Here is a 16,852-nt window from a genome sequence, read left to right on the forward strand (position 1 = left end):
GAAGAGGGATAGATTACTGAGACATACAACATGGACCAGCCAACAGGCGCTACAGTTGCCTACCATCAGTCCCCAAGCCCTTGTCCCCACCCCAGGTCAGAAAAGCCAATGAAATCATGGGCCACATCAATAGAATGTGACGTCCATGACAAGTAGTAGTAGTAATAACACCGTGCTAGTTCAGACCACACGTCAGAAGATTTCATTCCCTTCTGGATGGTACATTCTAGAGAGACGGCAGTATGTTTACAGACAGATCAGCCTCTTCTATGGGATGGCTGGAGGAATGGAGAAGAATAAGACAGGACAAAAGAGGACCCAAGGACTATGAGGGTCTCCGTTTGCAATGCAAAGGGCTGGCACGTATCAGGGAGATGGGCTGATTTCATGAGTTCCTGAAAGCAGAACCAAGGCCGAAGTTGAGGTTGCATGTGGAGACAGACACTGGGGCTCCGTGCAACAGTTCTGATAATCCCCACTCAGAACGTGAGACCAAGAGCTCCCCGTGGTTGGAGACAGGCCAGAGGCTGGATGAGCATCTGGTGGGAATGTGAACTGGGGAGCCTTTCATGTGCCTTTGAACTGCGAGCACCTGTGATTCTCTGGTCAAGGAGGAGAGCACAGGGGTGAATGTCACTGGGCCATCCAAGCTGCCCAATAAGCCCGAAGAAGATTGTCAGACTCAAGCTACAAATTCCATTCTTCTCCTTGAGAAGGCCACTGGCAAAACAGGGATCAGGATAAAAGAAACTTCTCTGGCTACACCAGAAAAGAGATCCAGCAGCAAAATATCCCTGAATTTGGTGTCTCTTAGGCCTATAAGTGTGTCCTCTGCTTCTGTGTCAGAATGGTCAGCACCTTAAGACCACAGATTCTAGAATCCTAGATTTAAGTGGCCCTAGGGATCACTGGCCTTGTCTTCCACCCACTATAATTAAAATGTTGAGACAAGCCTTTTCACCTGTCATAAAGGGTCCAGTCTGCACCCACACTGGACAACAAAACCTGTCATTTCATCTACATTACATGGGTCTGCACCCTTGGGTATGACTCTATTTCCCTCAGCCTATTTGTCACAGGACTAAATACACCGAGTTTATTTATTTATTGTCCAAGAAGGTAATCACTCTTCTCTAGACCCTCTCCAGTTTGTCAGTGATGTCCTAAAATGCATCACTTAAATTAGGCCAAATAGTGTACATGTGCTCTAAGCAATGCAAAACTGCAACAATCGCATATTAGGGACATTATAGCTCTATTAACACGGCATTCCTCGAGGCTCCCACTGGCTTTGTGGCCAACTAAGCCCCGTGTGGAATTCCACCAAAACAGGCCCCGTTCCACATAACTACTATTGAATTTTGGAACCCAGTGGTTAAATTTCGTCTTGCTGACTTTGTGCTATTCTGTGAGCTCATCAAGATCTTTCTGAACATTGAGAGTAACAGCTGCCACAACAGCGTTCGCTGCCAGGTTTGTGTCATCTGCAAATCGAATAAACCTGCCTTCTGTGTCTTCATCCAAATCATTGATAAAAACGTTAAAGATGACAGCGCATTCCATCATTCACTCAACAAATATTTGTCAAGTACCTATAATATGTAGAGAACTCAGGACAGATATGAGAGGAGAAATCGTGTTTGTACTGGGACACGTCCTAAATTGTTTGCTTTCTGTAAACCCCCCAATATGAGATGGACTTCTTTCCTTGAAGATTTAATTCAGCTCATTAGATACTTATTGATCATTTAGTGATCCCTCAGCATCATGCTAAGCTTTGTTGAGGGAACAGAGGAATTAAAACCCATAACCCTGTTCCTTAGACACTTACCCTCTCGTTAGTGAGGCAGGATTTGGCACACAAAACATTTTATGATGTAAGACAAGCAATATTTATATAATTGACAAAAAGAGGGAAAATATATTGGGTTCTGGCTGAGACTTTATCACTTTGGTTAAAGCTGCAAAACAATGATAGATTTTTCAAGTTGAGAGGGACAACAGAAGTCCTCTAGAAGCACTCTCCTCCTCTCCCAACACCCAAAATTAGTTTCAACAAGTGAGGGTCTACCTCTTGAGTCATTTTGCTCTTTGTTTGCTCTAATAATTAGGATGACCTCCTCACACACCCAACGTTGAGTCCAAATTGCTTGCCTTTACCTTTCTATCTATAATGAAGCACTCCGTGATTTTGCTAAATAATTGCACAACTTCAAATTCTGCTCTCTGAAGGTAGAAATAGGTCTCATCCAACCTTGTGAAGGCAATGATTATGCCCTCACGTTGTCTCTACTTCTTTGGCCTGAACATCTGTAATTCCTTCATCTGACATGATTTGGGGATCTCCCCACCCCCCCACATCATTCTGGCCAGTCACACTAGGACTCCATCGCCGCACAAAGCAAGCACTCAAGGTACATCTACCGAATGAATATGTACGTAAAGGAGCCAGAAAGCTCTACTTTGTTTACATCAGTCTCAAAAGAAAATGCTCAGAACTGAACATACTGCTGAAAATGGAGCCAGAAAAGTGGGCTCCTAGCAGTCCCCATGCTCTGAACATTGTATTTCTATTAATGCTGCTCAGATCTAGCCTTTTCTCTGTCTTTGCACAGGGGCGGCATGGGGGAGGGACAGTACGTTAATACTTCATGCTAATTCTGTAGTCAGTTAAATCTGTGAATCTTTACCACAGGGGGAACTAGATAACTTTGCAGTCAAGCCCCACACAATCCTGTACCAAGAAGGGCCACTGCACTTCCTTCGATGTGAGAAAGAATGGTGCGTCCCTCTGGGTATGCGTATCTTTAAGGTCATGCTGGCATTCTGATCCCCATAGCACCTAAGCCCTTTGGGAATCTGAAGATTTTGCAGTATTTCTGGGAAGGAGGCCCAAGTGGGTGGGCACAGCAAGACACCCACAGGGAAATCCAGGGTGAGGTGACCTTCCTAAAGCAAGTGGGGGCCATGAAGTCGGGTTTAGAACAGGCTCAACTACCCCAGCAGGAGACACTCAGTGTGTCAGTGACAGTGTTCCTCAAAAGGAGAAACTGCCTCCAAATCAAAACAAACCAGGGAAAGCTAAAGATGGGCAAACCCAGCAGGAGTTGGGATTGTCCTGGTGTCCGCTTACTTAAGGCTGCAAGAAGAGTCAGGCAAGAAGAACCAACAGGGGGTAAAGGAAGCAAAGCAGCCTCCCATGAAGACCCACCTCGAGCAGACACAGCCAGCCTATAGTGCATGCCAGGCTTTTTGGTTTGCATTCTCTCTTTGGTTCCCCCAAATAAAACTATGAGGTTGGCATGACTATCACGACTTCACAGTTGTGGAAACTGAGGCTTAGGGAGGTTCAGAAAGTTGCCCACAGTCACATCACTGTAAGGGGTGCAGCCAGGCTGAGACCTGCACCCCTCCTCACCCCCATCCCCACCTGTCCCCAAAGCCCTTGGACTCGAGCATCTTGCCACAGTGCTTTTGTTTCAAGAGTTTACTCATTCCTTAAAGATTTAATCCAGCACCCCTAATGTTCCAGGCCTGTGCTAAGCCCTGGGGACACAGCGGTAGAAGAGACACATGCCGTCCCTCATGGGGCTTAGCATTTGGCAAGAACAACAAACAGCCAGACAAGCAACTGCATTAAAGCAGGATCCGCGGGAGGGGGAGTGAAGGGCAAACTCATCCACACCAGGGATTAAGAGCCTTCCCTGGGGAAAAGAGCCCGGAGAGAGAAGCTGAAAGAATATGCTAGCAAGACCCCAAACTGTGGGAGAGGGGCAGAGAGAGAACGAAAGCTGAAGGCAGGGAGGTGAGCGGGAACCACTGATGAGCTGAGTCCAAGGAGGCCGAGTGAAGAGCCAGAGGTCTAAGAGGCCCCCCACTCCCGCTGCCGAGGGGCTGAGAGGTGGACAGAGGGAGGTTAGAGCCCGTTCAGGAGACCTGCATGCACTGGGATCGTCAGGGAGAGAATCAGTAAGGCCAGGGGCTCTCACCAATTTGCAGAAGGGAGGCACAAAGCCAGCCAAACTCTGCCCACCTGGTGGAGACAGACACACACTCAACCTAGACACTTAATTCACTTTCTCTGGCCTTCTGAAACCCACTGTATATGATCTTGGAGCTCTCTTAGCCCCTAACAGAGGCTCAGAGCAGCTCAGGGATTATGAAACCGAATTATTGGTTCCAGGGCATCATTGCCTGTAATGGTACCATGTATCTATACCCTCGTGGTGCTTGCAGTGTACGTCCCCTCCCCCTGGATTTTGGGGTTCAGCTTTGAGTTGGCTTTAGCTAGTGGGCCATTAGCTGACCTGATGGAAGCCGAGGCTGGAAACACGCTTGCAAGGTTGGGCAGGCCTTCTTGCACTTTTGTCACGGCCAAGAGGAGATCATGCCGCTGCCTCTCAAGCCTGGACCCCGGAGTGAGACCCTGGTATGCAGCCTAGAGCCCAGCTCAGCCGATTCCAGGTGACCTGCAGACCCTCGGGCTGACGCAGAGTCACCCCCGTTAACCCAGAGACTTGTGAACCTGTGGATTAAGCGTTCACAGTCACACACCATGGAATCTGGGGGCAATTCCTGGCCAGTGAGAGATCCTGCCAACCTTACAAAGACACGGCTGCTGTGCCACGGAGTGGGGCTGCCCCAGGGGCTGGGCGTCTAGGGGGACAGTAATGCAGACCATCAGCTCAGCCCCCACCCCATCCCACCCCCCACGCCCCTGCCGCACTCACCTGAGTCTGAGGCTGCCGGGCTCACCAGGCTGAGTAGCTCCCGCTCCTTCTCATAATCCCCTTTGCAGAGCAGCTGCCCCTCCTTCAGGACAAACTCGTCGCCCTTCTGGAGCTGCCGCTCACAGACGCAGCAGCAGAAGCAGCTCAAGTGGTACACGCTCTTCTGGGCCCGCATGACGAACTCATTGGGTGCAATGGCCTCGAAGCAGCCCCCACATTTGACCGCAAACAGCCTGGCAGCAGGGGAGAGAGGGAAGCAAGGTCTTTGAGAAAGGTCTGATTGGGCCCAGCTGGCCTCGGGTCAAGAAGAGCAAAAGAGACTCCAAGAGCTGGGGTGAGGGCGGTCGGAATGGAGTACACCCGAAATCCAGATGACGTGCTCCCCGGCAGGGCTGAACCAGAGGATTCAGTTGAATTCCTCACCAAGGCTGAAGAAGAGCAGGGGCAGAGGCGCTGGAAGCATCCTGAGCCCAGCCCACAACCGGCGTGGTCTAGGACACAGTGTTCCCAAAGGGTGGTCTACACCCCGTTGGGATCCCTGGGGAAGCTTATTGTTCAAACCAAAGATCTCTAACACAGACGTCCAGGCCCACTCCCATCAGCCTGTAAGAGGGGGGACCCCAGGATGTGAATCTGTATGGCAAGCTTGGCAGGGCATTCTGAGGCCTAACGTGGTTGGTGAGACGGAAACTGTATCCCAGCTTCCCAGGGTGGCTTTCGATGGATTCAACCTCTCTCCCAGGACTTCTTATTTCACTTATTTTCAACAGACCATGTAGAGGGTGGCCATCTATGCCAAGCCAAAGCAGTAGGCACTAGCGATGTTAAGGTGAATAAAAGAAAACCCCCTTCAGATATGAGCTCAGGCGACTGACATGTCTGTGCTGGTCATTAGGTAGCTTCCTGCTAAGGTTTCAAGATGCCAAATGCAGGGCACCTGGGGTGGCTCAGTCACTTACATGCCCGACTCTCAGTTTTGGCTCAGGTCATGTCTAAGGGTCATGAGATCCAGCCCTGCGTCGGGCTCCATGCTCATCACAGAGCCTGCTTGAGATTCTTTCTTCCTCCTCCCCTTCCCCTGCTCATGCTTACTCTCACACTCTCTCTAAAATAAATAAAATCTTTAAAAACTAAAATCAATAAAATCTTTTTTAAAAAGACACAAAAAAGCAGCGAGATCCAGAGGCCTGTGCCCTGCTACCAGCTACACCAACAACTGCCTGCAAAACCACGGGCACGATTCCTTCCCTTTGCACTTCTTTTCTCCGGATGCTGCTAAGATGTGAGGCCAGACAATCTCTCCCAGCTTCATAAGCCTTACGGTGATCACTTCCTACTGCTGACTTCAAACATCTTAATCTTGCCTCATCATTTAGTTTTTCTCACGCCTGCAGTTGAAGAACAAGACCTATGGAATAGTTGTATAACCCACACCCTCTTGCACCTGGTGGACACTCAGTAAACGTTGATTTGCTTTGACCCACCAATCTAACTCGTTCTCCTAAAATAACATGTGTAAAGAGCCATGCATTGGGGCTACCACACAGTAGGTCCCAATAAAAGTAACCCTTCTCCTTGCGACCCCCAGACCAGTAACAGTTCAGGGTAGTCTGGGGACAGATGAAAATTTAAAGCAGATCTATGTCTTTGTAAAATTGCCTCATGATAACATAATTGCCTTTGGCAACCCCTTTGGCATAAGCACAGAGATAATACACCCTAAAAATATCTCTGGGATTCATGCATTATAGCACTCATTTTTCTATCTCCAAAATAAACAGGCGTTTGGTTTTTTTGTGGATTTTTTTTTTGCTTTTTTTTTTTAAAGATTTTATTTATTTATTCACTCATGACAGACAGACTGAGAGAGAGGCAGAGACACAGGCAGAGGGAGAAGGAGGCTCCATGCAGGGAGCCTGACGTGGGACTCAATCCCAGGTCTCCAGGATCAAGCCCTGGGCTGAAGGTGGTGCTAAACCGCTGAGCCACCTGGGCTGCCCTTTGCTTTTTTATGTAGTAGCACAACAGGGGGAAAAGAATCTCTCCGAAAACCTCCTCCCCCGCCCCCCCCCTCTGTCCTCACATACCAGAGGGTCAACAAACATGGACAGTTCAGATGGTGTAGGGCGAGGATGGCAGCAAGGGGCGACCAGTGGCCAGAGTCCATTGAACTCCACGCCCTCCTCTCTTTGCAGAAACATACACACCAGCCAACTGAGACCACTCAGAGCTGATGCCACCTTGCTCTGCTAACAAGTCCCATGTTGGTGGGAGCTGAGGATGCAGAATAACTGAAGAGCCTTTTCTTATACACAGGCCAACCACCATCATGGCCTAAGTGTGGCCAACCCCATCTCCATTCACACATTCAATTACCTGTCTACTCTTCTCTTCACCCATTCATTCATTCGGAAGCACCCACCTCGCACTAACACCGCACACTGTCTGTCCTAACTGGGAGAGGAAGAAGAGAAACCACCGCCCAGCAGCATTCACATCTGCAAACCATTGTACATGGAGTGTCCATTAGGTGTCGGGCACTGTTGTAGGCACAAAATCATCCAAAACCAAGTCTTCAACCCCGCAGAGCTCACACACTAGCGAGAGAAACAGCAAACAAACAAAACAACAACAACAAAAATACCAAATAACCTCTGCCCATAGAGATTTACCTGTGGGAGGGAATACAAGAACAATACAAAATGTCCAGTGAATACACAACAGAAAGGCGTCAAGCCATACTTTGTTGATAAAACAATCCCTTCCCAGCTCTGGAGCTGTACGAGTTCATGACTCCAAGTCTACTTGGAAGCTTCCTGAAGAAGGGAAGAGTTTTGAGGGTGAGGAAGAAGCGAAAGAGGGGTTCCCAAGGAGGCGCTGCACACAGATTGGCCAAAGAAAAATGGAAGCCATTCAAATTCTTTGGGTAAAGGAAGCCAAGGCCTGGGGGAAGAGAATGAAGCGGCCTCCCATGACTCCATGACGGAACAGCCTCCCAGGACAGAGGCCAGCCAGCAGGTGATGCCAGCACAGCTCAGGATCAGGAATGCATGAGCCCCCGCTCCCTCTCAACCCAGTCCTTGGGCCACCACACCAGCCCCTCACCCCCGGCCATCAGGAGCACCTTAGAGCCCCCCATTCTGATATGCCCGCCCTCTGCCTCTCGACGTCCAAGGGGCTAGGGTGGCTCTTCCACCACAGACAAGGTATACGACAGCCCCAAACCACAACTCCAGAAACCAGCAGCCCTGCCTTCTCCTACCCCCTCTCTCCAGCTCCATATCCAACCTCCTCTGCAGGGCACACCAGTCCCCTGAACATGTGCCTTTACTTCCTGTCCCCTCGCTGGATGCTGGATGCATGGGGCAGAATAATCACCCGGTTCCTCCCTGGCCCCTCATCCCTAGTCACTGTTTGCCAACCTGAGCAAACTAATCAATGCCTTTCCAGGGGCTGGTCAAAGGCCCTTTGTCCCCAGAGCCCTCCTTCTCCTCCCCTTCCCCGAAGGGAGCTGTTAAACAGACTCCCAGCGAGTCAACAAGCACTTGAGGCAGCCGCAGGTGGTTGCATCTGTGCTGGCCCGGCTTCCACCCTGTTAATCTCCTCCCCTTTCTCCGCCCTTCTTCATTTCATCCCTCTCTCTTAAAACTTTCACCAACTTGGAGAAGGGAGGGTCGGGGTGAGCTCCGCAAAGAAAGGCCACCGTGTTGACTCAGGAGAGGCCGGAGAAAGTGGCGGGAGTTGTCGGGGCTCCAGTCCTGAGATGGTCACGGTCAGTGGGGATTACAGGCCAGGAAGGGGGGGTGGAGAGGGGAAAAAGGTGGGGGACAGCCCCATCTCTCTCCATTCTCTCCACCGGCTCGCCCCTTCTGGGTGAAGACCAGGTCAACCTCACCCCACTACCGTGACTCTCGTCACCCTCCCTAACCCCGGCGCAGTGCAAGAAGAGGCGCACGCAGTCCACCACCTGTGTGCCAGATGTGTACACAGCTGTACGGGTGCCCCTGTGGCCCCAGCCGCCGGCTGCACACCTCCCACAAGTTGTTTTCTCTAAGGCTCAGACAAGCAGAGAAAAGGATTTGTTCAAAAGTCCAGGTCGTAATTAAAACACAGCCTGTCTCTTCCCAATGCCCTGGATGGCGTCCCCCACGGTTCCTTCCCCCTCTGAATGCTAATGAGACCGTACTCTGGGTTCACAGCCTGGCAGACTGGCTGTGCCCTTGAAAGGCTACACAAGGTTTCCAGAAATGTCCGGCTCCTCCAGGCATGCGTAACAACTCCCAACTCCTCCTCCCGTTGGAAATTCTCCTAGCCCTGCAAACTCTTCCAGTGATTCCTTATCTCCTCTTTGCATCGAATTCTATAATTCACCTATAAAATGGGAACAAGGGGACGCCTGGATGGCTCAGTGGTTGTGCATCTGCCTTTGGCTCAGGACGTGATCCCGGGATCCTGGGATCGAGTCCCGCATCGGGCTCCCCGCACGGAGCCTGCTTCTCCCTCTGCCTGTGTCTCTCATGAATAAATAAATAATTTTTAAAAAAAATAATAAAATAAAATGGGAACAATACCCTGTGGCTCACCAAAGAGCCCCGGGGCGGTGCCCGTTCCAGAGCCAAAGCCCGCAGTTAGCGCTCTCCTTGCTCCAGTGAACGCCCTCTGCAGGGGGCCCCGGGGTGTCCCGGCCTCCGGGAGCTCCCAGGCTGCAGATGCAGCCCATAGCAGCTCTCAACACAGACCACAACACCATGTGTCCGGAGTATGCAGGAGGGAGGAAGCCAGAGTGGCACAAAGGAGAGCCCCAGCCACTTGGTTTAGGGGTCCTGGAATCTCTGGTCTTGCCCTCCCCCTCACTCTCCTCCCTGTCCCCCTCCCCCTGGTGCTTTCCCACACCATCCACCAGGCTGGGATGTAGCCTGGCTGCAATTCCATTCAGTGTCCTGCTGCCACCCCTCCCTGTCGAGCGCCCCACTCTCCCACAGCCATGAGACGGGCCACTTGCAGTCTTGGCGACAGAGCCTGAGCCGGCAGGTGCTGTTGCTGCCCGCTATCCCTAGTAGGACTGGGAGCAGAGCACGTAATCTTCTGCAGCCTCGGTCTCCTCAGATATAAAAGGCAGTAATGTCTCACTGCTGGGTCAGCGAGGACTAGACGAGAACATGGGTGCGGAGTACTTTATCATCCATCAGGGGCCGCATATGCTGTAGTCATTCTTATTTGCCCAGACTCTGGATTTTGATCTTTTGGATTTTTTTTAAATTTTTATTTATTTTATTTTATTTTATTGGCCCCAAAGGTAGCAAGTTAGGCTTAGGAGTCTCCCGAGGCTTATCCTGGGAGAGTTCTTCTTCCTCGGTGGCCTGAGCCCAGTCTGCCCACATTTCCCAGCTTTGATGTGAGTGTGACTTCATCTCGAAGGACTGGGGAACTGCCCTGGGGGGGCAAACCCAAGGGGTTTGGGGTGGGAGAGTGAAGCCCAACCCAGCTTCAGCCTCCTGGCTCCATGCTGGCAGCCCTGGGAGGACAGGTATGGGATTGGAGCTGGGAACCCAGGGCTCAAGGGCTCCTCCTTTACCAACCAGCCTCCCAAAAGCCACCTGTCCTTTCCCTTTCTAGTCTTGAATGGCTAAGTACTGCCTAGATTGGTGTTAGATCAAGGATGGAGAGGCTGCAGAGGGGACATGTCTCTATTCCTCAGGTGTCCTCACTCCACACCTGGCAGCCAAGCAGCTCACCTTGCCGGTACCCAAATCCAGGTCCCCAGAAGGTGCTTTGGCAGGACACGGCCATGCCATGGCAATTCTCCCAACAAAATATTTTCCAGAACCGTATCGTTCACAGTCACAGATTTATATATGTAATACATACATGTATGTGTATATACCTATATGTATATAAACTAAGGCCAAGAGAGATCATGTATGGACCCACAAACCCACAAACCCACAAAACACACATACGCACACTCCAGCTAAAACCTACAACTCACTCACGTACTTGCCTTCTCTCTCCCTGTCTTTCTACATCTCTGTATGTATCATTTTTTTTTCTTTTTGTGATCACACATGTAATTTTATTTTGTTTTATTTCGTTGTTGGCAGATTGAATTTAAATTTTAAAAATGTATGGATTATTTCTAAAAAGGATCTCCCTAGATACATTTCTAGAAAAAACTCTGTATGAAGAAAGCAATCTGCCCCTAGGGCATGTTCGAAACCCACTAGGGCTGGGTAATTTCTTAATTCGTTCCCATTTTTGTAATTCAGGATTTTATTGCAGGGTTGGGAACCCAACCCTGTAGCTAAGGAGACAAGAGCATTCCAAAAAAAAGCAGACCTGAAGGCGTGACAGCTGAGAACGACCTCAGGAACAAGTCAAAGTCTGGCAGGAGAGAAGCAGAGCAGCCCGGTAGGCACCAGCACATCCCTCCAATGCAGGAATCCCAGCAGAAAGACAGGGATCTGCTGAGGGACCGGACACACCCCCAGACCTGGTGCCAGTTGTGTTATGGTAGGAAAACCACCCCACCATTCTGAATGCTGGGGTCCTCGTACTTTGATCATGTCTCAACACCCCCCGCCCCAGGTTATTGTACTTCAAAGGAAGAGAAGCTTATGGCAGAGAGAAAAAAGGGGGATGGATCTTTATTAAGTACCACTCGAAGCCAGCAACTGTGGTATTTCCTTTATCTAGCACCTCACTGAACCAGTGAGGGAAGAGTACATAGAACCATGTCGTGAACTCAGAGAGTATCTCACCATGTTTCAGCTCAGCTTCATTCATGAGGCTTCTCTTCCCCAGGAGAGAACCAAGGTGTCTGATTCTTAGGTTCCTTCTTCCATTTCTCTCTTATAGCCTCTCTAGCACTGCTTCCACGGGAGAAATAAGTAGAAAGACCCAGCAGCTGGGATGGCTATGTTGTGGGACCATGGCTGGGTCCTGAGACTCTGCCGTCCACAGGTAGGAGAAAGGCAGGGTTAGGAACCAAGTTAATCCTTCGACTACTCAGCTCTTGGGCCCCCCAGAACACCTGAAGGGATCCCTGAAAGGCGTCTCCCCTCCATGAATTTAGGTTAGGAACAAACAGTGTGTGGGAGACTCTCTAGGACCCAACACCAGCATGCAAGAGTCTACGCTGACTCCAAATAACTGCAAAATGAGATAATTCTGGCTGGAACCCCATTCCCAGACAGGGGAACCTGGTAGGTCACTATTTCAAGGTACAGACAAAAGTGTAGGCCAGTGGGGGTGGACCCAGGGAGACCCAAGGAAGCCCAGTCAGAGACAGATTATTATTATAATAATATAATATAATAGACAGATTAATAATATAATAGATTATCCACAATAGAACAAGGAGGCAAGATGATATAATTAAATAAACTTAGGTGCAAGTCCCTACTTCACCATTTATTAGCCAGGTGATCTCAGTCAGGCTGTGGTGGCATCAGTTTACCTATCTCATAGAGTGGGAGTAAGAAAAGGACCTCTCTCTCATAGAATCCCAAGAAGAATTAATGGAACTAATGCACTGACTCTGCTTAGCATAGTGCCTGGTACATGGTAAATCCTCAATGAAATGGTAACCATTACAATGGTGGTGATGATGATGATGGAGAGAAAGAGCTGAATATGAATATGAGAGAGAAATTAGTAAAGAAAAAAAATCTGAGGAATTGTAATGTCAGACTCGGAGAATCAGGATTTGACAAAGGAGTGTGGAGAAAGTAGTTCAGGACCAAGGCCATGAACAACGCAAGATGTCAGAGGTCAGCTTTCCAGTGGTGCTGGCTATGAACTTGGGGTTCAGCCCTGACCATACAATGGAGCGAGGGACTGAGTTCGCACTGGCTGAAATGGCCTCAGTCTAGGGTTTGCATGCAGCCTGACCCCACAGGATTTGTCTGGATTTACCTAATAGCCCTGGCACGGCAAGGTGACATGCCTTCTTGCTCTTTCTATTAAAGTAAAACCAAGACGTTGACAGGCTTCATTTTCTTTTCAAAACACCTGACTTTTCCACCCATAAATTCCCATGGCTACTTTCAAGCTCTCCCACCTCTGCCCCCCATCAACCCTCTAGACACCAGACATTAGTTGCTGCGTCAGCCCCCACATCTACCCTGAGGTTGATGACGCAATTTCCCATGGACAGGAATAGTGCAAAATATGGCAGCCTCATGCAAACCCAGAGCTATCCCAAGGCAAGAGCCCTGAGATTCATGAGGACCGAGCAGGAATATGAGCAGGAATGAGCCCCCATTATGACACTGCAGAATGTTCCAGAACAAAGGGCGTGTTTGGAAAAGATTGAGCTCTTCATTAACCTTGACCCAGAATCCTGCAGATCTCAAAGGCAGCTACTCAAGGCCTCCATACCGTAGACAATTCAATGGAAGGGTGGAAGACAAAATAAGTATGTGGGGGAAAAAAAAACCCTAATTTTTACTTGAAGCCAACTGGTTGTATACTTCTTTTTGCCCCGACATAAAAAAAATAGATTTTAGCCTTGGACAGCTGGCAACCACACAGCATGCCGTCTTGCTGCTGGAGCCTACCAAAACTAGGCTCGGTCAAATATGTGAACTTCTGGTTGGGAAACCAGGGGAGGGTCTTCACGGAGCTGGACAGCCAGCAGGCAGCGATCTGTGCTTCGCTCGGTTTCCACCCTCTCCACCAGGGGGCAGCACAGCAGCACTCATTAAGTGCCACGTTGACTTGGTAACTGAGGTCACCCAGGCACAGAGACAGGGGTTGGCCATACGCCAAAACTGTCTGTCGGGGAAATCTGCTGCTGGGAGTCTGGGAGACCATGGGGCTAAACTGAAGGAGAAGCGGTGAGAGAAGCGTATTCAAAAGTATTGGGAAGCAAAAGCATGGCTTGTGGCCTTAGAAGTAGTGACACAAGCAACCTTGTCAGCTGGCTCAAGGTCTCTGTCCTTGAGGCTGAGCCAACACGACCACAATAAGAAACCGAGCCTGTGGTCCTGGGGCGGTGGGAAAGTCTGCAAGGACAATAGAAGTGGCAGGATCTTCTATAGGAGACAGTCTCAAGACTCTGCAGTGGGGAGAAAATGGAAAACAATAAGTGGCAGGCAGAGCCAATCAGAGTCTCTGTCTCGTTGGGGCTCCTGGGGAGCAGCGAGGAGGACCATACAATGGGATGAGAACCGCTAAGTATGATGTCTGCACGTCCCGGAGGCTCCGAGGAGCTTGGGGTAACACATGGCTCATCGCCTATCGAAAACCCTGCTGGCAATGGGCAGCTTTTACCTCAAAATGGTGCACTCAGTACTTTCCTTGTTCTTACAGTGCATCTGTTCCAGAGTCAGCGAGACAGAATGGTAAGAGCATGGCCTTGGAATTCCAAAAGAACCTGGATTCAAATCCCGATTCTGCCTTTGAGAGTCTGGGTGGCTGATAGACTCTTGGGGCCTTGGCCTCTTTATCCAGAAACGAGATGGTAACTATCTTACAAGATGTTCTGGAGATTAAAGAAGACAAATGTATTTGCAGTCGCTGACAATACTAGCTGGTCTCAGGAAGTAGCGACTATTAACTCTTCTTATTGAAATCAATTTACCATATCTGCCCACATAAATAACTGTAGATCATTTATTTTAAGACAGATGACTGAGGCCAAAAATAGAACTTCACGTGTATCTCAAGGCTTTCTTCTTCAGTGTTCTGACAAACTAAATCAAAATTCAACAAGCCTTTCATACGCTATTGGAGAACAGACCAACAGACAAATTTGAAAGGACAAATACTTGAAAGGAAATAGTGCATTTCATGCGGGCAACTATGGCTATGGTCCACCCGAACCCAAGGTAAATATTGACATCAGCCAACTCATGTTGACCAACACCCACTTTCATTGCCTAACACCCAGCATATGTTCAGGAAGTCGGCAGCTCCATGTTTAGCCAACCACAGCCAACAGTTGCTATTTGGTTAACACTGACATTATCTGGCAAATATTTGGGACAGACCCTTGCCCCGTTATCATTTCAGTTCTCAGATGACTGCTTCATACTGAGGCTGCTGACCACTGCGTGGACCTGCATTGAGACACCCTTCTTCTTGCCTTGCTCCCCTAACTGTTAGACCCCCCACCAAGAGATTAGTCAACTTCTCCCCTCATTTTATAAAAGGAAAGCAACCAAGGCCGGAGAAGGATTGATGGCTTACCCCAAATCACAGACAAAGCTGACATTACTGAGAAAGCCAGCCAGAGCCTGAGGATCGGTCAGTGATCAAAAAATGAAAGACGTTACATATGGCCCAACCAAGGATGGAAACATGTCCCCCGGCTCTTAAGCAGTGCCTGGACCAGGTGAAGGAGTACAAAGCATGTATGAGACAGGGAGTCTCCTGTTTAGGAGCTCTTTCTTCTCCTTCCCCCTCTTCTTTTCCAAAACCTAGAAAGCTGACTACCAGTCAGACCATAGAGCAAAACACTGTGGTAAAAGCATGGATTCCAATAATCCAAGCCAAGGTGGCACAAATTATATTATAGACTCCCCATGTTGTCACACAGACATGCAAAGATGGCAAGAAACATAAAACAGACGTACAGAAACTGTATGTTTCCTTTTTAGGGAGTTAAAGGGTTGTTTTCCTTTGAAACTGTCAGGTTTCTTTCCCCTTCATCCTCATTAGCCTCCTGGGACACTCTTAAACATACCCAGAAAACAAGAGAGCAGAGGGAATGAGGTATTTTTAGCTGATATTCCGGGCACACATTCCTATTGTTCCACAATTTTTGGCTTGGCTGGATGGCACGTGGCCAATACAATGTATACTCTGACAAAGACTGTATGCTTCCTGGGTTCTATGAGTGGGAGAGAGAGAGAGACAGAGACATAGAAAGAGTGTGTGTGTGTGTGTGTGTGTGCGCGCGCGCACGCGCGCGGGAGTGATAAAAGTAAGAAGGACAAGGACATTATTGATGATGTTTTGATGGGAAAGATTCTGAGATCCCAGCAGGGGGCAACACCGAGCTCTCTATGAATTCTGTTTGCTTTTGTCACCTTCACTTTTCATGACTACCACTGTGCCATACATCCAGGAAAAAAAAAAAAAAAAGAAACAGACATACTGTCACAGCCCAAGAGCTCCTTACTGAATCAGCAGAGACCATTAGCACTGTATTAGGAACTAGATGTATTTGGAAGACCGATTATGTTCCTAAATCATCTGGTGCAGCAACTAGCACAAGACAGTGTTCAAAACATTGACAGTTGTTACTGTTCTCCTCCTCGTGTGTGCGACACCTGTTCTCAAGGATCATCCAGTCTTCCAGGGGAGACCAGAAAAGACAAACATTGACTAACAATCTGAGTAAAAATCTCTCACCATTGCATAAAAACCACAAAGAGCTGCCATGTGGGACTTTCCCTTTCCACGTGAGGGATGGAAAATATCTCTGGATCATCTGAAGTTCCAGAATGCCTTTAGTTCACAGATTTCAAACATGTGTGATCTTGTGTAACATCTCAGCTCTGATGTAAGTGAGAAAGAGGGGGGGCAGGTTAAGATTCTATTATGCTCATCACACAGAAGGTAAAATAGGTAAACAGTACTCTACAGACACCCCCCCAAATCCAGCAGTGGTGGAGTCTTGAGTAAAAAAAGCCAGGCCCCTGAACCTCCAAAGATCTCTTTCCCATGAGATTATGTTGCCTTCCTTTCTGGTTGGACTTGGTGTGTCTGGAGAGTCCCAGAAAGGTTTTAGTGATGTCTGACCCAGTGGAAGTGAGACAGTTCTTTTCTTTTCTTTACTTTTATTTATGAGAGACACAGAGAGAGAGGCAGAGACATAGGCAGAGGGAGAAGCAGAGAGAGAAACAGGCTTCCCACAGGGAGCCTGATGCAGGACTTGATCCCAGAACCCCAGGATCGCAACCGAAGCCAAACTAGACACTCAACCACTGAGCCACCTAGGTGCCCTGAGACAGTTCTTATTTCTTGTTTTTAATTATTTTTATCTCTCAACTCTCTCCTCATCCATTGAAAACCAGAAGATACCACTCGCATTAGGACAGCTATGATCGAATAAAAACAAAACAAAAAAATAAATAAATAACAAGTTTGACAAGAATGTAGAGAACCTGGAACCC

At 48.8% G+C, this 16,852-nt stretch overlaps 1 protein-coding gene and 2 long non-coding RNA genes across 3 annotated transcripts in view; 1 reads left to right on the top strand and 2 right to left on the bottom strand.

The window, feature by feature from the left end:
• LMX1A (LIM homeobox transcription factor 1 alpha) overlaps positions 1–16,852 on the bottom strand; it is a 152,631-nt gene that overhangs the window by 43,218 nt on the left and 92,561 nt on the right. Inside the window, exon 4 of the mRNA XM_072814529.1 lies at positions 4,731–4,963. Coding sequence (XP_072670630.1) covers positions 4,731–4,963 — 233 coding nt within the window. The remainder of the gene's footprint in view (positions 1–4,730; positions 4,964–16,852) is intronic.
• LOC140626829 (uncharacterized) lies at positions 11,226–12,984 on the bottom strand. The gene is made up of 3 exons (XR_012025829.1): positions 12,853–12,984; positions 12,645–12,688; positions 11,226–11,677 (listed from the first exon to the last, which is right to left on the bottom strand). It is a non-coding gene; the product is annotated as an uncharacterized lncRNA (long non-coding RNA).
• Positions 13,033–15,844, top strand: LOC140626699 (uncharacterized). Its single transcript, XR_012025741.1, has 2 exons — positions 13,033–13,146; positions 14,043–15,844. It is a non-coding gene; the product is annotated as an uncharacterized lncRNA (long non-coding RNA).

The sequence above is a fragment of the Canis lupus genome, chromosome 38 (genome assembly GCF_048164855.1).
Source record: "Canis lupus baileyi chromosome 38, mCanLup2.hap1, whole genome shotgun sequence".
Taxonomy (NCBI): domain Eukaryota; kingdom Metazoa; phylum Chordata; class Mammalia; order Carnivora; family Canidae; genus Canis; species Canis lupus.